The sequence below is a fragment of the Acartia tonsa genome, chromosome 2 (assembly GCF_053477335.1).
Source record: "Acartia tonsa isolate MP-2025a chromosome 2, ASM5347733v1, whole genome shotgun sequence".
Classification (NCBI taxonomy): Eukaryota; Metazoa; Arthropoda; class Copepoda; order Calanoida; family Acartiidae; genus Acartia; species Acartia tonsa.
Window position 1 is genome coordinate 36,252,207 of NC_137261.1, and position 25,869 is coordinate 36,278,075.

The 25,869-nt window shown below is 29.4% G+C and overlaps 1 protein-coding gene and 1 long non-coding RNA gene across 2 annotated transcripts; both read right to left on the reverse strand.

Annotated features, from left to right (window-relative positions):
* Window positions 1–268: 268 nt before the first annotated feature.
* On the reverse strand, window positions 269–838 carry LOC145312790 (uncharacterized). The gene is made up of 2 exons (XR_013877124.1): window positions 636–838; window positions 269–366 (listed from the first exon to the last, which is right to left on the reverse strand). It is a non-coding gene; the product is annotated as an uncharacterized LOC145312790 (long non-coding RNA).
* LOC145312528 (uncharacterized) lies at window positions 778–25,853 on the reverse strand. The gene is made up of 29 exons (XM_080151782.1): window positions 25,765–25,853; window positions 25,516–25,663; window positions 25,087–25,191; window positions 24,840–24,912; window positions 24,592–24,720; window positions 24,456–24,524; window positions 24,080–24,093; window positions 23,304–23,391; window positions 22,965–23,045; window positions 22,321–22,376; window positions 20,826–20,902; window positions 20,351–20,422; window positions 17,597–17,671; window positions 16,630–16,683; window positions 16,008–16,071; window positions 15,146–15,194; window positions 13,179–13,253; window positions 12,449–12,553; window positions 11,976–12,042; window positions 11,388–11,490; window positions 10,654–10,730; window positions 10,011–10,071; window positions 8,462–8,543; window positions 7,865–7,968; window positions 6,610–6,664; window positions 4,748–4,851; window positions 2,040–2,127; window positions 1,138–1,256; window positions 778–841 (listed from the first exon to the last, which is right to left on the reverse strand). The coding sequence occupies exons 3-29, from the start codon at window positions 25,173–25,175 to the stop codon at window positions 778–780; spliced, it is 2,094 nt and encodes a 697-aa protein (XP_080007908.1). The 5' UTR covers window positions 25,176–25,191; window positions 25,516–25,663; window positions 25,765–25,853.
* Between the last annotated feature and the right edge of the window lie 16 nt (window positions 25,854–25,869).

Sequence of the window (25,869 nt, forward strand, 5' to 3'; positions counted from 1 at the left end):
ATGATTAAATTAATGTAAAATCATCTAAAAAGTCAACGTGATTAGCATGGACTTCTTACAAACTCTAGTGATGATTGTAGAGTTGCTTTTCTTTTTAAATCATTATAGTAACTATTACAATAGAAGTCAATATACTAAGTTTTGAAAAGATTAAGATTAATTATAGTATTTCTAAATTAATAATAGCACTATCCGTTACGTACGTACTTACTGAAGGACCAACCCGAAAGTTTGTTATAGAGTAGCTTTGGAACAAAAAATACATTAACTGCTTAAAATATAAATTTATTGAGCAATTAACCTCATTTTTCACATCCTTTCTCTTGCCATTTTATGAAGGATTTGGATACAACGTCTCGTTTCAGCCTGAAATATAGATATAAAGTTTAATATAATATATTCTAATGTAGACACCAATTTTACGGGATAAGATAATAGATGATAAGAATATGTACTGTACGCCCCAAATCATAATTTTTGTAGATTAAACATTTGGACACTTGAGTGTTGTACAACTCAATCAAGATTTGAATATCCAACGTGCTTTAGAAATTTAGGTACCAGTGTAATGTACAAGAAATTGCCCTGTCATTATTAATTATGAAGCCAAACACTACACAAACTCAAAGTTTTACCTTATTGCTTTGTATAATAGTTGTACATCTTGCTTGTTCATGGCATCATCAATATTTTGCTCAGTAACAACTTTATCAGTATCTGTAGGTTGCTCTAGTAATTCAAAAGATCCATAATGTTTCTCCTTCATTTCTAGATGTTTTAAAAGTTTGTTTCTTGAGAGAGAGTAGCATTGGATACTTTGCTGTGTTGATCTGAGAAAATCCTGATTATCAAAACTTGTATAATATTTGGATTATTTAAAAAAAATCTTTTCTTTAATTAATGTGTTAGCTGTCCGTCTGTAACGGATAGGTCCATATAAATTTAAAACTGTTTATTATAATTTATGTTAAATAATCTAGAACACTTATCAACTGTATAGTTATTACTATACAGTTGATAAAAAGAGATCAAAACGCTTTAATATCATAATTCATTGAATCAAAAAGCAAATAAAACTGACCGACAGATCGAGTGGGATAATTATAGAGTAGCATTTGAATTAAAAGCCTAATATACTGATAGGGAAATTTGTGTATTTGCTGCAAATAGGATTTAAATCCAAATAATTTTATTCTTATTTCCTTCAGTGTTTTATAATGTGGAATTTCACCATTTTCTAGCTGCAAGTTGGTAATCTAAATAGATATACTAGAGTTTTATATTTTCATTTACATCTGAAGAGAGCAAGACATGATGTCTGAATGAAATGAATATGTAAGATTCATAATTGTTTGCGAGTTAACCTCCTTTAGATATAATATATACAATAATATTTGACTTTATATATATTTTATGTATAATACTAACTTTGAAAATGATCCAAAAAATGGTTTATAAAATATCTATGCAATATATGCAATGATTTAGAGTTAACGCTTTGCATTTCAATAAATATTAATGAAGCCAAAAAAAGATATTGCTTAGTGAAACATATTTCCTTTATTTTACATGAAAAGCACCAGTAACCTCCTTTTTTCTTTTAATTAATTTTATTTTATGGATAAACCCCGCAATATTGTATTTGAAGTTAACTTCGTATGAACCAATCACATTTCTCCTTTGTTTAAAGACATCCAATAATAAGCTAGTATTTTGATGCGGGGACACGTGATTGGTTCATCTAAATTCGGCTAGTCAAAGTTGTGTCTTCACTCTTTGTTGTTTTTAAATCATCGATTTTAAGAGATAAGACAATGGATGAATATTTGAAGTTCCTCACAATTTTAGTAGACAAAGGTTTAAAGGGTTATACTATATATCCAATTTATAAGAAATAATGGAAGTCACAAAGTTTTGTAAGTCAACAAATTAGTTACAGTCTTTGGGGAGCAGAATAATTTACAATCCAATGTCCTTGGAAATGGGGGGAGGGGCTATCACTGCTCCACTTGTAAATACAAACCTGCTACCAATAATACCTTTATTGTAAAATCTGCCAAATATTTCTTGGGCTTGCACGGATTCTCATGTTCATAAACATCAACACACACAAATAATTCTTCACAACTATAAAATAAATTAGAAATGCATATTAAGTAGGGACAGTAGCGTAACAAACAAGTATCAAGCTTGGGAAAGTGATGGGTTCGAATCTTGGCCTTGGCAACGTTGAAATAAATATGTTAAAAGTTGTTATGACTTCAAGATAAAGGTCGTGCAATCAAAGAGTTGGTAGTCTGCAATAGTTTGTATGTTAGTGCCTTGGGACCTGCTATTAAGGTCTGACACTATTTTGTTTTCAACTGTACTCAGAGGTGATAATTAAGTAATATTAGATTGATATTATAGGAACTTGAAAATAATCTTTAGGGTAGTGAAATTAAAAAAAATATTATATTAACCAATGACCAAAAGCGACAACTGAAACTGTATTGCTCTTGAATTTTAGGCAATTTTTTTAACATTACTCGACCTAATATTATGTATATACTCGACAAAAACATTTTAAACATAAACAAAAAAGATAAAAATAAAAATAACGTAATCGACGCTCTATGTCAAATTAAGTTAAATGCAAATTTTGTAAATAAATCTTGACGGCCCATATAAATAAAAATAAATGTTTAAAATATGTATTGGTTTATTCATACATGTAATATGGTCTACATATTTAAATATACAATAGAGTTAATATACTTAGAGTTTTTAATGTGTCTTGTTGATTGTCGTTATGTCACTATATGCAAATCTATGCCCTATTATATATAGCAGCAAGGTTTTTTGTTTCCTCTCGCAGCCATAGCTATAATTTAGAATATAGATAGAACCGTAATACTAACATATAAAATCAAGCAATTTAGATCTTAGAATGTCTGTATTTAAGCAGCAAATGTCCAGGTATTTTAAAGGAAAACACATTAATGGATAAATTAATACGCATCCTTAATTATAATAAGCAAGATTACCCATTCTGTAGATTTAAATTAATAGTTGAAAATTATTGAAATCAAACTTCATTAATAGTACCCAATGTTTCTGAACCAACAAATATGAAAAAGTGGTTATAAAAATTTGGGTGCAAGTTTAATTATCATCCTTCCATAAGATATAAGAAAAATGGTAAACAACATGATTATTATCAAATTGTAAAAAATATAATGTCATATTCATAGATATAGATAGTTAAACTGGCACCATAATCAGTCAAACTTAAAAAGGAAATTCTTACAGACAAACATCTTTGTTTAATTGTTGTTATATACGATTCATTACCCTAAGACTTACAAACAAGTATTCATAGCTGATTAAAAGAGTGTGTATATAGATTATATCTATTGTCATGGTCTAAAACCAACGTCAAATTGCTTCAATTTATTTGAATATATTTATAATTTATGTAATAAAAAGCATCTTGTAAATGTCAAATCAAAAATATAGTAAAATAAATATTATATGAAAACCACACAAATGATATTTGTAGAGTTCTTGTGTACATCTACCAAAAGAATAAAAGAATAAACGAAGGAACTACATTAAAAGTAAATATTAAAAACTTTGTGCTAAAAATAATATGTCTTTGTTTTTTTACTTTTCATTTTAAAAGTGGCTACGGCCCAGAGGCCTTTCGTGGCACGTGAAGTAAGAAGGAGGGTGGTAAATCGACCCTTCACTTTTAATTTTAGCTCAAAAAAAAGAAAAAAAATCTTTTTTGTAAGGGAGGGGGGGTGAGACAGTCTTTTTTCTAGGGGCAATTTCTCTTTGGAGAATGGAGATAACCTCTCTTAAAATAGTTATAAACATTCTCTGGATCTATAAGGAGCTTCATTGTAAAGTTAATCCATACTAATCTTGAGCTACAGACAGATATACAGTTTCTTTTATATAAGGGTAATATTTTTTTATCCTTCATTTAATCTAGATTTTGTGTTATGTTGCTTATAAAAGTTGATATTCTTTTTATTATTTAACTTTACAGGATAAAGGTATTGTTAGTAAATTCATAAAATCTACTCTATAGTTAGAGCATAATTGTCACTGTGAGCCTGTATGTAAAAACAAAAAAGTTTTATGATTTTTAATTTTGAATCTACACTAATTATGGATGAAATTGCTCCTATCAATAAATATAGAGCAGCTACTCTGTAATAAGAGCATAACGTGCGTACGTCTGCCCTGAATCTTATTGAAAATTATACTAATAATATTATATAATTAAGATTTTAAAATTTAAAAAATGCACAAAATTACTATAACTACCAAAATATATGATACTTTATTTAAGTTTTATCCTTGCTGCGTTACTTATGGTTACATATATCCTTTATATATAAAGTTTGTTTTGTGTATCGTCCTTTTGGACATTGACATTCTTGTCCCGCATTTATACCGGATTAGATATTAATTATTCTTATGCAAAGGATCAGAGCAAATAGAGTTTTGTAACATCATGTTTAAATTACATAAAGACAGCACAGCTTTTAACAATACATATTACTTTTCATCTTTGAGTACTACATTATTTGGTTCGCATTAGCAACAATTTTTAAGATTATTTTTGTATCCATTTATTCTTTTTATCTTTTTTTACTTTTCCCTTTATTCCTGATCATTATAAAATTTATTGTGTAGGGAGGCCTTCAGGCTGGCACAGGACTGCTACGGGTGGTAGACATCAGATAAATCATACCTGGAATCTGTAATCTGAGAACAATGGGATGAGAATATGAGCCTTCTGTCCTTCTCATTATCTCTATTATTATCACTGTCTGCTACGTCAAAAGCCCAACAAGGCTGAAAAATATTCAGGGATCTAAAGGGATTAGACAATGGCCGATAAATTTTTGTACTGTACATCCCCAAAGATAATATACGAGTTTATCTATTGTGTAGATTAGAATTAGTGGTTGAAACGTTTGGACACTTAACTAAAGGAACCAACCAATCCAAATTCAACAAAATTTGTTATGCCGACGAATAAGAAATCGTAATTATAAAACTTTGGGGACTAGTGTAATAAACAGTTCAATGTCCTTTCTACTCTAAAAATATTACATATATTCAGGGAGGAAGGGAACATATTACTAATAATTAAATAAGGTGATTTGTCAGGAAGAGAGAGGATATTCGACTCTAAATTATGGTGGCCCCCTAAGATATATATACACAATTTCTCATTTGTTAGCTGAAAAGCTTTAATTAAATTTATACTTTTCCACAAAGAATTTTAATCTACATATCTATAATATTGTCTAATGTCTTATCCCTTAGAATTCCTGGCATATATAAATTAAGGCCTTGTTCAGGTATCAAACACGATTATTCTTAATTATGAAAATATATATATAAAAAAGACTATATAGTAAATTTATATAATCATGAAAATTTATCTAAACAAGGATTACAACATCCATAAAGAACAGGCTCTGAAATCAAACGGTGGAACAAACGAACATGAACACTTCTAGAGTGTTAAAACCTAATAATCAGAATATTAATCATAGGATTTAGACAAAATAAAAACAATTTTTTGCAAAAGTGCACAAATACAGCATTCTGTTTAAGGTCATACTTTACATTTGATCATAGAGATGCTACGCTTAAAATATTGTACCTTGTTTCCTAGGAATCTATATATTTCGAAAATCAGATGAATAGGATAATTGTATCATACAAAAAGTTGCTGTTCAAAAAAAAGTTAAAATCAGCATATTTGAAATGGACGTTGAAACTTTATGGGAAAGATTATATAGTTGCTACGCTAATCGTTCATTTTATTGTTACAAGAATAAAATACTAAAACATTATAATTTAAATTGGGAAACTGGATGAGCAGAAAATGATAAATTAGCACGACATTTAAAAAGAATCTTCTAGCTATATTTATATACATTAAATTGTACTCTGTTGTGTACTTTGTAGAAAACTCATATTACATATGGTGACTGATACCCAATAGTCCATTAATGTATGCAAGTTCAAGAAGTACAAATCAAAATCTGTATATTGTGTACATTATAATTCAATAAACCTTTTTCAAAATATTCAAAATTAGTCAGACTCAATTATACAAAACATATACTGTACAAAATCGGACCCTGGTTTTGCATCTGTTACATAATAATGTATCTTTCTATATATCAATTTATTGAAAATATTTCTTTTATTTCCATACTTTCCTACGCAAATAATTTTTCCTGTTGCAATTCTCCTTTAGGGAAATCTTGTATTAGATCTGGTCAAAAACTAAGAATTTAAGTTTGAGAGAATAAAGAGAATAGTAGAAAATTATTAGCTATTCTTAACCTACCTCCCGTCAGTACATTCGAATCATTTGACACTTTAGTCTCTTTGTTGTGTAAATGACCGGTACCAGAAAACAGCTAAGATAAACATGTTTTCTCCATGCCGTTACAGACTGACGGAAGGACGCACTGACTTAAAAATTTGTAACGTAGCTTTTCTTTTGTGATCTCGTTAGTTACACATTGTTAGAATTATACTCTTTCCAAAAAATCGTTTTTACAAAAACCATGATAATAATAATATTACCTTAGTTATATCATAAGCTTTTTTCATCATAGGTCGAAATGGTTTACTCTCGTTCCTAAATTAAAAAGTATTAGCAATACAAGACTTAATAATATTTTGATCTATCTGTTTTTTATAACTCATAAAATAATCTTTTAGAATTATAAGTAATATGTTAGTTTAACTCTAAAGCAGTAGCATGCCAGTGGGTTTAAGTCTTGAGGGGGTAGTGGTGGGGGGGAAAGGTAATTTTGTCCTTTTTTAATTTCTTATTTTAGGGTTGGTATTGACATTCCTATTCCACACATCACTGCTCTTAAACAATCTAAGATTTATTTTTCATTTTGGGGGCGGTCGATATTCTATTCAAGAGTTCTAGTTTAGGATTATAATTATTCTCTTCTAGATCTTAAAAGAAAGCCAGTCATACAGACATCCTCTTTTCACATAAAGATTAATGTGAAGAAAAAAAATAATCTAAATATCTACAAGTTGGCTGAGTTAAAATAATATGCAGCTTCGCAAAACTTTGCTTACACTTATGAAAACTTTTGGAAGAGACAAAATAATCCTTTTTAAAAGCGAGGTCTTTCTATAATTAGGGTGTGTCCGTCCGTCCATCCGGAACGTATATCGTTTTTCGTTAATTTTGCCATGTTAGAATTGTCCTATCGATTTCAAACTTTGCATGGTGATTCCTGTAGTAGTTACGTACGATTTAGAAAGCGTAGCAACTCTATAATCGTTACCAGAATTCCGTATGTCCATTTTAAACATTTTATATTTTTTAACAAAAAATTTTTATGTGATGTAATAATCCGATTGATCTGATTTTTTGAATACTGATTCATATGACAATAAAGTACAATGTTATAACCGAAGCATCTCTATAATCTAGACTAAAAATGTCAGTATGAATGTCCTTAAACGTTATCTAGTATTTAAGCAGTTTTTAAAGAAATTTACTATCATTTCAGAGCTTCGCTTTTGTGGATGTTGTAATCCTTGTTTTTGAAGGAATAATAAGAAAGTTTCATCAGACAAAAAAAAATGTTAGAATTTTATATTTGCACTCGATGGTAAAGTACACCCTTCAATCCATCCATCAATTTAATGATATTAAATAACGAACAGTTTAAGATTAATAACATTTTCGGGATCTTAAAAATATATCTAATTTTACAAACTATTTCACTTTTAATTTCAATATCTAATACATTTTCTATATGTACTTTTTTATGACAAGCCACGTGACATTGTGAGAATAATCAATTACCTTGTTGGAAATGTAAAAAATGAGAACTGAAGCTTGATAGAGCTCTTTGATTTGACTGGTATTTGCTGCATTGATCTTATCTCCAATAATATTTCATTTGTCAACTAAAAATTATCAATAAAGTTTGGTTTTAATAATTAGTGTCTGTCTGTCTGGTTTTAAGTCTGTAATGTAATCCCCCTTTGCTTCTATTCACAAATCTTATTAATATGTTATTTTGGCTTGCAATTACATGTTTTGTTTAAGTCAAAAGCTAAATATAAATAATTTTAATTTTATCTTAAACAAACATGAAATTTGACTATTTGAATAAAATATATATTACAAGAATTGAAATATCCTAACTAACTCTATCTTAATGTATCAGATAACTTTGAAATGTAGGTAATGTAATATAATTATCTCCAAGTCGTAGGGATGGGTCAAAAAAAGATTTTAAAAGTTTAATATTCCATTAAAAATTATATTTTTCTATATAATACATTTTAATTTGTATAAAATTTAAATAGTTTTAATTGTGTCAAAATCGTTTGAAAATTAAGTAAAGTTTATTTCCATGCTGTTGACCCATCCCTTGAATGCCTGATGTATCTCCACCTTGAGAAATCCGAGATGATAATTGATAAATGTAATTCCATCATCTTGATCCAGGTCCTCTCTCCAGCATGATTCTCTTAACCTAACAAGTTTCAATATTATATTTTCTTTCTTAACCAAGCGGTTTCCCTCAAAGTGCCTAGCAATAACAGACACCCATCATCCACTCCTTCTTTTTATAATAAAATGTGTGGAAAGGTAGTTTTTATTGTGGCCCCCCTGTACGTTACCCTGTACGTTATTTCTCTTAATCTAACCTAGTCTAAGGTAAGTATTTATTGCAAAATAAGGAGACGGTTTTTTTGTTCTCAACTTTGAGGGAAACCACATTTTTCTTGCTAGTGTCCACAACCCTAACATTTATAGAAGAGGGTAGTGAAATGCCCTAAAACTATAAAAAAAAGTTCAATTATAAAATAAAATAGCCAAAAACTATCCTAGGATGTGAAAATTCCATAAAATGTAGAACACAATCGGGTTAGTGTTTAGCGAGATCTTAACGGGCAAACGAAAAATAAATAATAAGATATAAAATATATTATGAGCTGGTTAAAGAATATTAAAAGTATATATTGCCTTGTCAAAATTTACAATTGGATGAAATATTTATGACAAAAGTAAAGTTTGATGGGTTTTAAACTGAAATCCATTGGAAAGGATATAAAAGTATAGCAAATTTTGATCCTACTTTTTAATTTACTTTAAAAGCCATCATTGGAAGGAGCAGAGCTACTATATAAAATATGTTATTAAGAATGACTGAAAATTACACAGTTTCTTGGCATTTTAACTTTACTTGTTGCATTATCCCTAGCCTCTAAGGTAGGGTAGAGTAGCAGAAAAATAGTCTAAATCCACCCAAAGACATTCTTAGAAATTCCTTGAAAAGTACAAGCCATACGGATCAGCAAATTCTGAGATATTTATCTTCAGACTAGACAAAGACTACAAACAGAGAAAAACTTTACTACTTTCTATAAAAGCATAAAGTTTACTAAGGGTATGTTAATCTAAATTGTTGGCAGACTTTTTCTGTATTTACGAACCCAAGGACCGGACATATCTGTCCTTGTTATGCTAAAATGAGTTGCTGTGTACCTAGCCTAATTTGCCTTAAAATACCCAAATTTATTTTAATAATGTGGATTTTTAAAACTAGGAATAAGATGAAGCTTCACTGAAAATCACATGTTTATAAATTTTGTGTATATTTATATATTTATTCTCGCAAAGTCCCTATCGAGCACTGAACCCCAACCCCCCCCCCCCCCTTATTTAAAAAATAATCAAATAATGGGGGGGGGTCTTTTTTACCTATGCGGGTGCTACCCTCTTCCCAATGTTACTTAACCTAACCTTTCCTAAAGTTATAGACAATCCCCACCTCCCTATATCCCTTAATTTAAATTTTTTTTTTTTAAGGGAGGGGGTTGGGTTCTGTGCTCGATAAGGCACTTTGAAGGCAACTATTATTTATTCTTATCTAAATTATATAGTATATTGTATTATCAGAAAATGGCAACCAAATTTCTTTTTTTAAAGTAATCACCTTAGAAATCTTTTTAGTAACTCTGTACTGGGTTCACATATCAGATCATGGATGTCTAAAACTGAAATAATAAATACTTATATTTTTTTTCACAGCTTACTTTACTTTGCAGGTTCTAACCCTGAGTTTATAATCATATAATCAAGTATAAAGACTATGCTCAAAAACATCTTTTTTGTTGGCTGATTTCCAAATTCCAAATCAATAGTTTAAACCTACATAAATTGTATCATAATTGGGGATATGCACTGTACTGTACAATTACATTAATGGTTCATTATCTTTACCCTTAAGATTTGTGAGTAATTATGAATTCTACACAATATTCTTTGTTAATTAAGTACGCAAGTATTTCAATGGTTGAAAGTGGGTGAAACATCTAATTAATTCATTCATAATTAATTTAGCAACAAAATTAAAACATAGATGGATAAATTGTACTGTGCGCTTCTAATATTATTTAAAATACAGGTTATAAAGAAAATAATTAAAACTGCAGATTTGGTAAAAAAAAAATTCAACTATTTATTGTTTCTATTATCAACTGAGTGAACTCTCTACCCAAAAAAATGTGATCGGATTTCCTATACATTATTACCAATAGTCCAATTAAGGGATTGTTATTCAATGAATCAATACTCACCTTTCTTGAACTGCATGGTATCTTTGTATTGTAGAAATCCTCTAGAGACCGATTTTTCACCATATGATATGATAAGTCTGAACAATTGTTATACTTTCATTCATTTTGTACAATTTAGGGTTACATATATAACAAGGATGACAACATCATTAATGATTATATAGTAAATGTTTAGAATCAGATGTCATAAAAATTAAAGGAAAGAGGAAGAAAATAGGATAAATCAACAAACAAGAAACCTTTCAAAAGTATGCAATTTTTGTATTTTAAAGCATGACTGAAGTACCGACGGACAGAGTTAGTTATGTACTGAATACTAATTCGTGCAGGGAATATACACCAAAATATTTCAGTTATCTATCTTACAAAGTAGCCAAAAAAATCACAGTTCTTCATTTCGATAAAGACGGGCTGAAGGACAGACAATGTAAATTATAGAGTATCTTTGTTACTGATAATATAATACACAAATATGTCTGCATGCTAAACTATTTCATTAGAAATTTTCTTTCGAATGAAGTTATATAGGGAGGGATTAGACATTGGACTGTATATTATACTGGTACCAAAGTTTTAAATACATTAACCCATTTGACACTTCTTATAAAAAACATGATTAAAACTAGCAGTGCCCAAACTTTTCCATCATTACTATTTACAAAAGGGTCTATCTTATTTATCATAATTGGGAGTGTATATCAATTTATTAACCCACTAAATCCCTGATGAAATGCACAAAATGAATGACGGAGAGAGGATTCCTTAGATTATGGGTAAACTTTTGCAAACTTGAGCTACATTCAATATCTTCACTTTTTATCAATTCTTCACATTCTTCTAGAAAAACAAGAATAATTATATCATTTAGTAGAGCAGCAACAACACAATACCAAAATTTTGGATTATTAAAACATCAGAAAATTGATCGATAATAAACATATCGAAATTTTAAGTAAATGTAATTTAAATATATAATTTTGCAAGTATCATAGAATAAATGCATTGAGTTTACGGTCTTTAGACTTTTTTATGGTAGATCGGTTAGATAGATGGACTGATATTTACAACCCAACTTAAAGAGAAGCTTTGCTATATAAAAAGTTTAGATTAATATAAATCTATTGTATTGATATATCTACCATGAATTGCTTATATTGAAAATAAGATTTTCTTGATAGCATGTTTGCTCAAGTACAGAAAAACATGTTTTATTTGATATTATATCTATGCCTTGCCTAACCAGATGAAATCAAATATTTATACTGTATGTAATTATAAAAGGTCTACTTATCTTTCAAAACTGAAATATTAGTAAATCTTACCCTTAACATTTTCATATAGAAGATAACAGAGCTTACTACATAAGATGGAAGTATATTTTTGGAAAGCCTAAAAAAGATCGATATTTTAATTTGCACCAAAGCTTTCGAAAATATAAGCAAATATAGAACAAAAAAATGTTTCAGAATTCAATAATTTTCAAAGAGAACGCGTTTATATCTGTGCTATCAGTATTATACTTTGAATATCAGGTAGGGCTCGACTGTGATGCATTTAACAAATAGTGTTGACATTCTTTCTGATTGTGATTAATCTATCATCTACGCTTTAATCCTATCATCAATAAAAAAACTAAAAAAAAAGTGCAGACTATGCTTACATGTATATTAGAGAAACAAATTTGGATGTTGCAAAAGATTTGCATGCACTCTAATAAGTGATGCAGACCTTTTGAATCAAAGTGCATGTATTCTTGTTGTATCAACTTCATGGTTCTGTATCCTTGCTATCTAACCTGACTATTAGAACAAAGTTCATGTATTCTGATGACTGCAGCACCTATTCCCTCCTCAATACAACTCTCTGTCAGATATTCGTAACTCATATCTTTCACAAATCCCTGAATATTTTATAGAAACCTAAGATTTATAATTTTTCAAAACTTTTTTGTATGAAGAAAGTTTTGTACTAGAAATAGTACGTTAATGTAAGTAAGGTTTTAAGTTACAAAGCTTCTCACTAACTAACTTGTATCCGTTATGTCAGTGTCAATAACACTATGGGGGAAATGTAATTACTCAGTCTATTCATGATAGACTACTGTTTTATAAAGATACCCATTACTATCTTTTCCTCTTTCTCTATTTTTGTAGTGCCTATAAAAAAATGATGTCATACTGGCCTATTATTGGTCAATTAAAATATATACTGGTCTGCCATTGTTAATTTGGTCTATGTATTGGCTATCACTGGTCATTTGTTTTGTCATTTTTTAAAGGCTCTAAAAAGAGCTTCCCCTTTCTTTTTTTGTGGCCACTGAACAACAGCTCTATAACTCATTTTGTTTGCTGAACATTTATGATTTTTTGTGCTTCTCTTATTAGTGATGTTGTCATCCTTGTTTATTTTGTTTACACAAGGGGATGAATAGTGTAAGACAATATTCATATGATCTACTGCAGACAGACTAATCTACATATTACTTATGTTGCTTCGCATAAAATAAATACATATAAAGAAAGTACCCTAATAGGTTCCAAGTAGCCTTTGATATATTCTTCTATTTGTGATTTCACATCTTCATCTAATCTTTCTTTGTTCTAAACAAACATACAATTGATTAAAAAGGATATAGATATCTTAAATCATTTCTTACAATACATCTCTCAGAATAAGCGTCTATGATAATATATCTCTTGGAAAATGTATACATATTTTAATTTATGATTGTCTATCTAATTTCTACAATTGTTATATAGTTAAAAATACTCCACGTCTCATAACTTTTCCGCCAGCCATATAATGATTATTTTAATTAATGTATTAGTAATTTTCAGTTCCTATATTCAAATGGTTTTTGTATAAATAAAAACAATATGGAATTTTGAACCGTGTTTTACTTAGGATACCGGTACTTTATAAGGTTGTTTACTATTGGTCGTATCCCGGGTCAAGGACGGATTGCCTTGACATAAACTATCCAAAGCAGATGAATTATGAACAAAAAAATTAGACCCTTTTGCAGACATAAATTAGAAACTACGCCATTATAGAGAATGTAGCATAAAAATAAACACAAAGGAATCTCAAAATATATATATCTGTTTTTAGCAGGAAGGGAGGGGAAATGGTAATCCGAACCTTTCAAAACTTTAGGCACTTTTATTAAATTTATATTAGGTTATAGAAATTAAAAGTATCCAAAGCTTTCTACCAATAACTTTAATCTGCAGTTTAGATAATTTAGTTTGATATATATTTGTCTTCCAGTGTTTTATTTCTTGAGATCCCTGGTTTTTCAGACAGACTTGGAGAAGTGGTAACAAAGTACTAAATTATCAAGTGGTGTGCGAACATCCACCCCTTTCTTTTTTGTTAGGGGGGGGGGGGGGTGATTGTTAAATGTTTATCAGTATTGTTCATTCATGTAAACTTCAATAGGTTTGAAGTTTAGTAGGGATGCAGGCTAACATATCATTAGTGAGAAAAAACTGCAGGGTATTATTCTGAAAGTTTTTTAACGTATTACTAAGTTAGTTAGCGAGGGAAGTGGACAAATAAAGAAAAGTTATGCATCTTTAAAAAAGGAAAGTATAATATGAATATTTTTATATTTTCCTTTTCTTATGATTAAATATGAATGTACATACATCTCCTGTAGATTCTGCACCTGTGTTCTAGCAGGGATAAATAATCTCAAGAAATTCATATTTTACCTCCAGCATTTCAGATAACAAATATAAAGCATTATACTCAAAGCTTAAAATAAAAACATCAAAACTCAATTAATAAACTGCAAAAGATATGGAGGAAATACAGTAGGACATGACAACCACTGCTATGGAATTTTGGAAATAATCATGGCTTTACGCGGATTTCTTGCCAATTTATGAAATTCATTTCTTTTTGTAAATGAAATATCCCTTCCTGTACCTGTTTAATCTTAGTTTGGATCCCATGCAACTTCTTGTACCTGTTTAATCTTAGTTTGGATCCCATGCAACTTCCTGTACCTGTTTTATCTTATTCTGGCTTCCATGCAACTTCCTGTACCTGTTTTATCTTAGTCTGGAACCCATGCAACTTCCTGTACCTGTTTTATCTTAGTCTGGATCCCATGCAACTTTCTGTACCTGTTTTATCTTATTCTGGATTCCATGCAACTTCCTGTACCTGTTTTATCTTATTCTGGATTCCATGCAACTTCCTGTACCTGATTTATCTTAGTCTGGATCCCATACAACTTTCTGTACCTGTTTTATCTTAGTCTGGATCCCATGCAACTTCCGGTACCTGTTTTATCTTAGTCTGGATCCCATGCATTTTTCTGTACCTGTTTTATCTTAGTCCGGATCCCATGCAACTTTCTGTACCTGTTTTATCTTAGCCTGGATTTCATGCAACTTCCTGTACCTGTTTTATCTTAGTCTGGATCCCATGCAACTTCTGTACTTGTTTTATCTTAGTCTGGACTCCATGCAACTTTCTTTACCTGTTTTATCTTAATCTGGATCCCCTGCAACTTTTCCATAACATTCTCACTGAAACAATCTGTTCTTAGAACAAAAAAAACAAGGATGATTAGAATCATTGAAATCAAAAGTTCTAGAAGAGAAACTTGCGGTTATAACCCTATATGCACACTTAATGGCAGGGGGAGAGAAGGTTCAGCCCTCCACTTAAAATTTTATTTTAAAAGTTTTTTTTTCTTCTAAACATAACAAGTCTCCTTGACATTACAGAAGGACAAACAGAAACAACAGTTATAAAGTAACTTCTCTACTATAAAATATTTAATTTGAAATTCTAACAGAGCATTGAATCCTAAGTAGATGAATGCATTTAACGAACTATTCTAAGGAATTCTAATTTTTCTATCAATGCAAATCAAATTCTAAAAAGTACAATTTTTATTCTTTTTTTCTTGATTTGTGTCATTTCAAATTGATTTTATCCTCCTTTTCTTTAATGTAACAAAATGATATGAAATATATTGTTACTATCGGATACACCCCCAAAGGCCTAATGGTAAGGTCGGGTTGGACCCTCCACTTTTAATTATAATTTTAAAAGGAAAAGTAAAACTAATTCATTGGGGTCTTTTTTCTTGTTATAAGCCTCCCCAGGACCTATGATTAGCTGTTAGCGAAATGTTTCGTTACCGACAGACACACAGACATATGTTTTGTATATAATAAATTCAAGAAGTATTTTGAGTGACAGGTACTCGGTAGTCCGATAATGTACGCACAATTAGAAAGTTCAGTGCCAAAATAACAATTCAATTCTAATACCTATACTACTACGTGATTTAATTTAATTTTAAAGACCAATAAAATAAACAATAAACATACCTATCATGTATACTGTCAGGCCCAATATCATTTCCTAACACAGAGAATCTTTGCTTTAAACCATCTAAACATGAACAGTAAATGATATTTTTCCAGTATGGCTTTGAAACCGATTAATATCCTATAGATTAGAACCGGTACTAAGCCATACTAAAAAATTATGTATAGCATCGTATTACCTATTACCTTCGGCATCTTGGGGATAAAAAAACTGGGTTTAATCTTAATTTTAACTGGGTTTAATTGTACATTTTTATATCCGCGGGAAGCTGTTTACTATGCGATAAATAACTATTATAAGTTTCCTATTCTACTTAAAATTTAGTATTTCTTGGTAAACTCTATTGATCTGTTACACTGTCTCTTATCCAGGGATGCAAGGATAGGTATATAAAGAAAAAAAGGATACAACCCAAATAAACAAAATTATTACTTTTGTAGATTAAAGTTTTTGGTTGAAAAGCCACTACCAGATTTAAATTAACCAATCAAAATTATATAGAAATATCCAATTTTTTTATATAATAACGTGGTTATAAAACTTTGGGTACCAGTGTAATTCAATGTACTCTCTCTATATATATATCTTGCATTGACCTATGTCTGTTTCCCTGATACCTACCAAGTATAGCACAAACTTGGAGTGTCACCTCTGTCCAGAATTCTCCACTTTTACCTGGAATTTTAAAAAAACAATTTAAAACTTTCTAATGTGGTTGCTTTTCACAATATTCTCTGTCTTTCTCACAAACTATTTGTTCATTTTGTCTAAACATATTTGAAAATATTACCATTATATTAAAAGAAATGGACACACATACTTTTAAAAAAAAAATAGGTAACAATGATGGTCTCTTCAACCACAAAATCCAATAAATTCATCATTTTTATTTTAAAATATTACTTTTAAATATATAGTAAATGAATCCTTTTTGTTCTGCTCTTTTTAAAGATTTGCTTATTTTATTTGAATGCAGCTGAAAGTCCCTGAAAAAGTGCCACAGGTAGAAAATGTACATAAGTGAGTATATATACACAAAACTTTTTCAATTCCATTAGGAAGAGAAAAGTCCCATTTACAGGGTAATCAAATCTTTCTCACAACTTTCAGTTTTAGTCTGGAGCTTTATCATTAGTATTGTCTTTTAGTCCATGGAGGGAGAGGCTACTGAAGATTAAATTACATAAATTATTTCACAGGTTTAAAATCCAGCGCCCTCTGGCAATACCCCTTCAGTTAGGCAGAACGGCAATCATAAATTAAAAAGTAAGAAGATGCCTTCAATTCTGGTTTTTTGTCTTTAAAACGCTAACCGCTTAACCTATAGGGTTCTCCTTTGCAGTGAAGTTTTTATAGGACAAGAAAAGATTTATAACTATTGTGAGCGAAAATACTTCAAAAGAAATCATTATTGAAAAAATCAAAAAAAAAGAGATTGAAAGTGTATGATACACTTACTTATGTTACATTTTTGTAGACAATTGTCCATAATACGATGCGATGCATGATTATTTAGTATGACTCAGAGCACTAGTTCTAATCCAGCGGATATAAATCGTTTTCGTAGTCATACTGGAAAGTTTGTTACCTATTTGAGTTAGAAAAGCCCTTTCTAGCCAGGATATTCCATCAATAAGATGACACAAACAATCTAATCTTGCATCTTAAAAAAAAAATTTTTAATAAACTATTTCCTGAAGCACAGCATCAGTAACAAGCTGTTTTTAATCTTTAGTAGCGAAGAAACTCTATAATTCACTTCTTCAGTTCGTCAATCCGCCAGTAAGTCCGTATGCTATGGGGGAAAGTTAATAATCTCGGCTGCTATTAGAGATAGAAAGCTGAAATAACTTGCTTTTGCATTCTATGTTTTTGTGATTAGCTACTTATTTATGGATGTTATCATCTTTGTTTAATAAATAAAGAAGGGTAAGTTTATGCATAATCTATAAATAGTTTCAAAAATAAAAAAGTTTTAAAATTTAATATAAATATTTATTTTGAAAATAAAATACTTTGTCTGATTGGCTATTTATGATTGTTTAATCAATCATACTTCTTTGCTTTCTTATTGATGAATATTTTCATCCTTGCTAAGTAAATATAAAAATATAGAAATGCATAGCAAATATGAAAACATCTCATATTCTATTACAACTTTTTAAAAAGTTTGCTGTCATATCAAGCCAAAACAGTAGGGTATTTCGATCCATTCTCTTAAAGAGATATTAAAAGCATGTTGGTTCACTTTTATTTCAATTTTTGTACAGTGAGCCGATTTTTACTTACTTTACCAGATAAAAATGTGTTGAAAATAAAGGAGAAAATTAGGAGTGCTGAAATGATTACTCGATAAATGACATAAATTTTTGTTAATCGGAATATTCCATTTTTGGCCAGCAAACACTTCTCCTATAATTTATTACATCTCTTTTTCTACATCAATATAGATATATTTTTGTTTTAAAGTTTCGACTAAAATTTTCTGATTTTCTATATTTTTTTTCTTTCTTTTATGAACTTTTTTTCTTTTTATAATTTAAAACAGCTTGCTGCTGTAATAACCATCCTAGTTTTTCTTTGAGATTCACAATAAATTCACAAATAAATCTAATGATAAAAATGACACACAAGAATTAATTATGCTTTTGCTAAAAGTACAGTAATTACCAATACTTCTGGTAACAGGCCTTTCTAAGGTCAAAAAAGCTAATTATGAATTTTTCTTTGTGGAGCCATAGAAACGAAAAGAAAGTTTAGTATTTTTGGGGCACATTTAAGATATACCCGGATTTTGGTTGGCTCATTTGGTCGCGAGGATTGGTGGATCAAATTCAAAATTTCAAGGAAAGTTGTATATTTGGATAAATAAAACAAACTGTATATAACCTTAAGAAATGAAAAATAGTTTCAAGCCCTTAACTGTACAAAAACAAACTTTTTAAAAATATGATGGGACACATTTTTCTTCATTAATATATAAATTTACATACATAAGTCCAAAGCTTAATAAATTAAAGATTTTAATATTTGCTTGCATATAAACTAAACTTATTAACCAAATATAATCTTCTGACATTTCAAATTAGACAAAGTTTAAGCGAATAAGTTGAGATGGTTTTATAATCTGAAGATTAAAAGTACAAAATATAGCCCATGAATTGCTTGATAATCAGTTCTCCTTTACAGCGATACTTCGTATAGGTTAAACCGTTAGGGGAAGGTTTAAACTATTTTGGGGCTTGGTATTTCCACCCTCCTGAAGAAAAATAGCTCCCTAAAAAAAGCCCCCGCCCCTTCCTCCCATATATGTCAGGATTTTTTAAGCCAAGGTAAAATTTTCTGATATAATACATATATTAGAATAAGTCAAATAAAAAAAAAATACATAAAAGAATTGCATTCTGTTGGAATAAAATATGTGAAGAAAGTAAATGCAGAAGTCAATCAAGCCAGCAGCCGTTTTCTTTTTTTTTCCTTTTTATGCATAGATTATTAAAATAATTAAATAAAATCTTTAATGGTCACTCCGTTTTAGTAAAGTACTGTAGTAATTTAGTATCTAACTGCCAGCAGCAATAATGTTTACTGAAGTAAAAAAAAATATACGGCGTGCGTCCACTGATAAGCTTTAAGGATATGCCTGAGGCTGCAACTGACGAGCGTTAAATTCTTTCACCTTATGTAAAAATAAAGGAAATTCTTGCATTTTCATTATTTCATTACATAAAATATTTATACCTCTTTTTACATTATTTTTCTTACTTTTTTGTAGTGAAGCGACTTTTAAACTAGGATATGTCCGAATATCTCTTCAAACGACGGTCAAACAGAGAATATTAAAACCATCATTATAATTGAAGGAAAATGAAATAATTACTAATATCTATTATGAAACTCGACAAACAAGTTCTATTTTTTGTCGGCTTAAAAAGTTTGGGTACTAAAAATAAATCTTGATTGGTTATTTAAACTAGCAGTGTCTAAACTTTTTAACCAATTGTTTTAATCTGTAGAAAGAATAATTTTTTATCATTGAGTTTGTACGTCATTAGACTTGACCCTTGAGAGTGAGACCCCTGAATACCACCATGGCTTAGCGAAATCAAATTTTTTTCTACCACAAACCGCGCAATTCGTGTTCTGATAAAGGGTGCAATTTTTGGAGACATTAATTATCTCCCTAATTTTAATAAATAAAATTTCTCCCTTTGTAGATTAATGATTTAATCATTGGAGAAATTTCTCTTAATATTTCAAGCTAACAAAGTATTAAACGGACATAATTAGTGGGGGGAGGGGTTTGATTTACAGCACTCTCTATTATCTAAATCTAGCTTACCTTGTTGTATGAAGTGTATAGACCTCCAAGTATGGAGACAAGCATCCACAGATTCAAGAAATATTATTACTCCTGCAGTTCAGCAAATGAAAACCTTTCCATCATATTTATACTAAAATAATTTTCGTTCTATCAAAAAAACAAGGATAATAAAATACAGGAAAACGATGCTCAAACGGCCATACAAACTCACATTTACAAATTAGAGAGATATAGCATTTGATATCAAAATTATAAAGAAGTATGAGCAAAAATTCTGTAAAAATCTATCCCAATATTACCTAAATACTGGCTAAATAACATTAATGGCCAAACTGTTTTATAGTTTTGATTCGCATATTATATTGTGCCTACTGTTTGTAGGAATCCATAATCCAAAAATCAAGTGATTAAGATTTTTTCTCAGATATGGACACAAATATTATCAGTATATATCATTAAAAAGTGTTGGAAAGTTTTGATTTGCCTTACTTGCCTGTATTTAGAATTTCTGAAGGATCCAAAACCATTTGAAATCCGTGAACATCATCTCCAACATCCAGGCAAACATTCCTTTTATTATCAAATAGATTTATTACCCTAGATTATCAAAATGACAAAATAATCCCTTAAACAATGACCAAAGATTGACCAACTATATGTTTCTTAAAACTGGTTGTATTGAGAAGAAAAAAAAAAGATACTCTTTCGTAACAAAATGTTTACATTTTCAAACAATAATTTAGTCGGATTTTTCCTACACTGTTACATTGGTCTTATAATTTATCATCTAGACTCTTTGTATTTATTACTAACATTATGTTATTCTGCTAGACAAACACGTCTTAATAAATTTCAATTTGTAAACCAAGAATTTTCAAAGATATTTTCCAGGATCTAAGGGGACTGTGGAATGTAAATCTTTCTAGTACCAGCTTACAAACATGTTCTCAATATTTCGGGTACTTTTACAAGATCGGGATTGGTTGATTTAAAATGTTATCAGAGACTTTAATCTACTGAAAGGGGTAATATTATTTCTCTAGGGGCACTTGAGGGGAGGGAGGGTTGTAAGTAAATCCAACAACCCCCATTTTCAATTTTTTTTTAAAAAGAAAATTTTAAAAATATTTTAGGGGGAAGGTGATTTCTCTTTGGAAAGTGGTTTTACTCTCTCCAAAATATCTAGAAATCTTCCCAGGACCTATGAAAAGCTACATGAGAAATCGTTTAGGTCTAGCGGTTAGCGATACCCTTCGGGGCAGACAGACAGACACACACATCTATATAAGGATTGTCTTATCCCATAAGATCCTAGACATACCTAAATTTTGAAGGAAAAAAGAACTAAATTGAAGACACTACTCTGACACAAAAAAGTTTTATTTGTATCAGAAAATATATGTTTCTAGGAACCAATAACACATTTACAAACATTAATATAAATAAACTAGAGACGTCGAAAATTTGTAAAATCCCCAGATAAAACAATAATTTAGAGCTTAGAATTAGGTTTTAAAATAAGATAGTTTTATGCTGTTTTATTTTATCACAAAGCCCCAAGATAAAAGTCCTTCTGAGGTCATGGCAAAGCGCTTAGTATGATTTCAACTTCTGAAAAGGACTGAAAAGGCCTCTACAAATAATAATTTTGATTATCAACTTTAGCAGTAGTTATTACAAAATATGTTTCCTTATTAAATTGGATCATGCAACATCTCCAAGGATAAAAAGATGTGTAATCGAGAGAGAAAATAAATATTTATTAAAGAAAGACGTTTTATTTATCATCTTTAGACCTATTGTAATGATTCTTCGTTTTTTTTTCTTGTGATTAAATAAATCAACGAAATTTTTTTACATTGTACCTAACTGTATCAGGAATCATACAACTAGATTTTGCTAACTAAGGTTTTTTATATCACTTACAATTGAGCATATATTTCAATTTATTGTCCATTGTCTTATCCCTTAATATTCATGTAAATTACCTCATTTGATTGTGAGCCTGTGCCAAAGAAAAGTTGATAAATAGTTCTGACAAATCCTTAAATATACAATTTTATTTAACAAACATATATTTATTACATGGTTTGTCACTTCTTCCAAAAAAAAACCATCAACTCTTTATAACATTAAGTCAGGTATGGAAAGGACATTTGAGTTCAAATTGTACTGGTACCCAAAGTTTCTATGAACATGATGTCTCATACATAAACATGAGTTAGGTACTTTTAAAATCTGGACTGGTTGGTAGAAAATAGCTCTGTCTCTCCTCCAATAAGTGTTATCTACCAAAAGGGTAATTTTGTTAAAACAAAATTGGTGTTCATCAATTAATCATCTATTGTCTTATCCTTTAGGATCCAAGACGTATATGGATCATGGAAAGAAAACGAAGTAGCAGATTTCGTCGTATTTTCACATTAACTTTTCATAGATTATTTTAGGGTAGGTTGGGTTAGAATAGGTAAATGTTAATGATTACCCCGCAAGTTTAGGAAATTGGCCCCGCAAAGGCTAGAAATAGGAGAAAAGCTACTGTGAAAATACTACAAAATCCTCACCTTCGTTTTCTCTTTAATGGACAGACAAGGAAATACTCCAGTTTAGATTAGCTGCGGTGTAAATAAACCTGAAACATCTTAGATGCAAAGATTGGATTGCCATTGATGGCAACATCTGCTCTAACAACCAACAGATAACACTTATACGCCTTAAAAACAGTTCAATATCAATTTAAATAGAAAATACAGAAACTATATTCATTGTTATAAACAGAGATAAAATAAAATTGTTATATAATAACAGATAATGTCTGTTATAAGTTAGATGAAAAAAAGTATTTGCAAACTATTATCAAAATATCCTTACATATGGATATGTGCTATATATATGTTTACATATTGCTGTGCTACACATGGATATTATTGTCATTGTTTTGATTCTAAATGACTGAATAATTAAACCTGACCTGTTTTATTTTTTGCTGAGCTTGTGTGGATGGACTGAAATCAAAAGGAAAACTTTTCCTGATTTTTGAAAGAATCACAATTTCCTCTCTGAAACCGTAAAAAGAAATTCTTTAAGGGGATGTATTTATCCCGCTGGCAAAAATAAGGGGTAATTAAAAGTCTATAACCCTATATGTAACGGAATTCATATTTTTTCAACTATTTGTACTGTATATAATCCTAAACTTTCTATCTTATCCGTAGGCTCTACATGGTAATGTTGTTTTATTTACATAGGCTAAAAAGACTAATTTAGTTTCTTTGTTGTATCAATATTCTACTAGATACATGTTTGGATTGTAAATGCATTTGTATTTGTTTTATTGACTGTGCCTAGTATACAAATTTTTATCTAAAATACATGTCTAATCTAATTTATATTTAGAAAAAATATTTTTTAGATATATATGAATGCTTATAAAAGTTTCTTTATGTAAGCTTTTTCCATTATTTATTATTATTTTCTATTTTATAATCCATTGTATTCCTATTTTGGTACAATAACAGTGTTAGGTTGGGTATCTCAGCTAAAATTATGAATCCCTCTAGATTTAACATGGGAAAGGTTGGTAACAATTTCTTTTCTGCTTTTCACTCAAATTAAGTAGGCAACCCACAATTTCATTGCATAACCTTAGTCTGTAAGATTTAACTTTATTTTCTAGGAGGTTGTTACTTAATATTATGGAAAGTTGGAAGGTATAAGAATAAAGCATTTAAACATCTTTTGAATTACACATTTAAGCCAATCTTAAAAATATGAGTATAAATAAATGTAAATGAAAGTGAGTCTACCTGAGACAATGTTGAATATAATTAAGCAAATTAGATCCCACAATACAAGAATAATCAAGGTTCAGTGGAGCAAACATTCCATTGTATAAATCACATTCATGAAATTAATATTTGATTAATTATTTCAGAATTATATGATAATTTAAATAATATCAATTATTATGTTTCGATAAAAAGATAGTTTACCTTTTCAAAGAAAGGAATGATAAAGCACTTCAATATTTCCGTGATGATTTTTATCTCTGATTCATATCCCTTAATAATTGGCTTAAGGTTTAATCCTGTTTTTAAAAATATTTACAAAAATTAATTCATACCTGTTCAAGCATGTTAAATCTCCAGGATTTAAAAATCTGACCAGAATGATAATTTAATGCCTCACATATCTAAAAAAAAACATATGTGAGTTATTATTCAGACTCTAGAGTAAGTAATATCTAGTTAACCATATACCTTTCCTCTGATGGGAATAGAACTTGGGACAAACAGAAGATTTATGAGAAGCTCCTTCATTGTAATTGGATCATTTTGATGTAAACAGCTGATCCATTCCAAGCAAAGATTTAGAAATTCTCTTCCTAGCTAATTTGTAAATAGTTTTATTTTAAGCAATTAGATATTTTTTTAAAAAATGAAAGGATTATTTAATCAGTGAAATAGATAAAGAAAACTGAAAATTCTTTTAACAAAAAGATACCTACCTGTGTCCACCAGAAATCAGTTTTTGCCAAAACTTGTAGGTGCTGTCTAAGTTCTATATTGTTAAAAGGATACCTGCACATAATTAAATATCAAATTCAGAAAATTATAAATAAAAATCATAAATTTTTTTAAAGTATAACATTATATGGTAGATGTACTAGCAAATATTCCAATAAAACACAGTACATCTTTTATATTGTCAAAAATAATTACAATAATAAGACATACTAAATAATGTACTTTTACCTTACATAGGTATGCAAATATGCTAAGCTCACTGTCTCTGTCAGTTTGTTGGAATTACATTTCTCATGGGGATGAATAAATGTTTCCATAATGTTCAATATAGTCCTGAGATAATTAAGACCTAATGTACACAAATTTATTCAGAGACAGAAATATCTTAATAGCTAGTTTTCTCTCAAAATCTGTTGTGTTTTTATTTTTATTTATTGTTGATTTGCTGTTTGTATTATGGAAACTTTGCAAATGAAAGAAAACAAAAGTTTTTTATCTCTGATAAGGGGCTTTGTTGTCTGCAAATATATAATTCTATTTATTCAAATAAAAAAAAACAATGTGCAAACTTTCATGAAATTCTTGGCATTTTAATGGAAATAAATATAAATCAATTTCTAATATTTGAATTAATAAAATCAAAATATACTTTTTTACCTCTGTGAACTTCTTAGCTTTAAATCCCAATTTGGTTGTTTTGCCTCTTTTAAAAGAACTTGTGTATAAAAGGAGCCATATTCTTCAAGGGATAAATATTCTTTACTATGGGTTAGAAGATTTATACTCCATAGTGTTTTCTCTATTTCTATGAATATTGTTTAAGGTTATATATATAGTTTTTATTAATTATAGTATAAGATATGAAACTTAATAATGTAAAAAGTTTTTATATTTTTCTAATCATACCTAGAAGAATATTTTGATTTTCTAAAAGTTTGATAACTGGCAATTCATAGAAAACATCTTGTAAATATCTTGGTAAACAACAATTTTTCTTTCTGTTTATCAAAA

Excerpts from the sequence above, each read along its gene's own strand:
- LOC145312528 (XM_080151782.1), bottom strand. The coding sequence starts at position 25,175 with ATGGAAACATTTATTCATCCCCATGAGAAATGTAATTCCAACAAACTG. Across the intron at positions 20,903-22,320 it reads CAGGCTCACAATCAAATGAG|GAATGTTTGCCTGGATGTTG; the intron begins GTAATTTACATG and ends TGATAATAAAAG. Across the intron at positions 10,072-10,653 it reads TACCATGCAGTTCAAGAAAG|TTTTAGACATCCATGATCTG; the intron begins GTGAGTATTGAT and ends TTATTATTTCAG.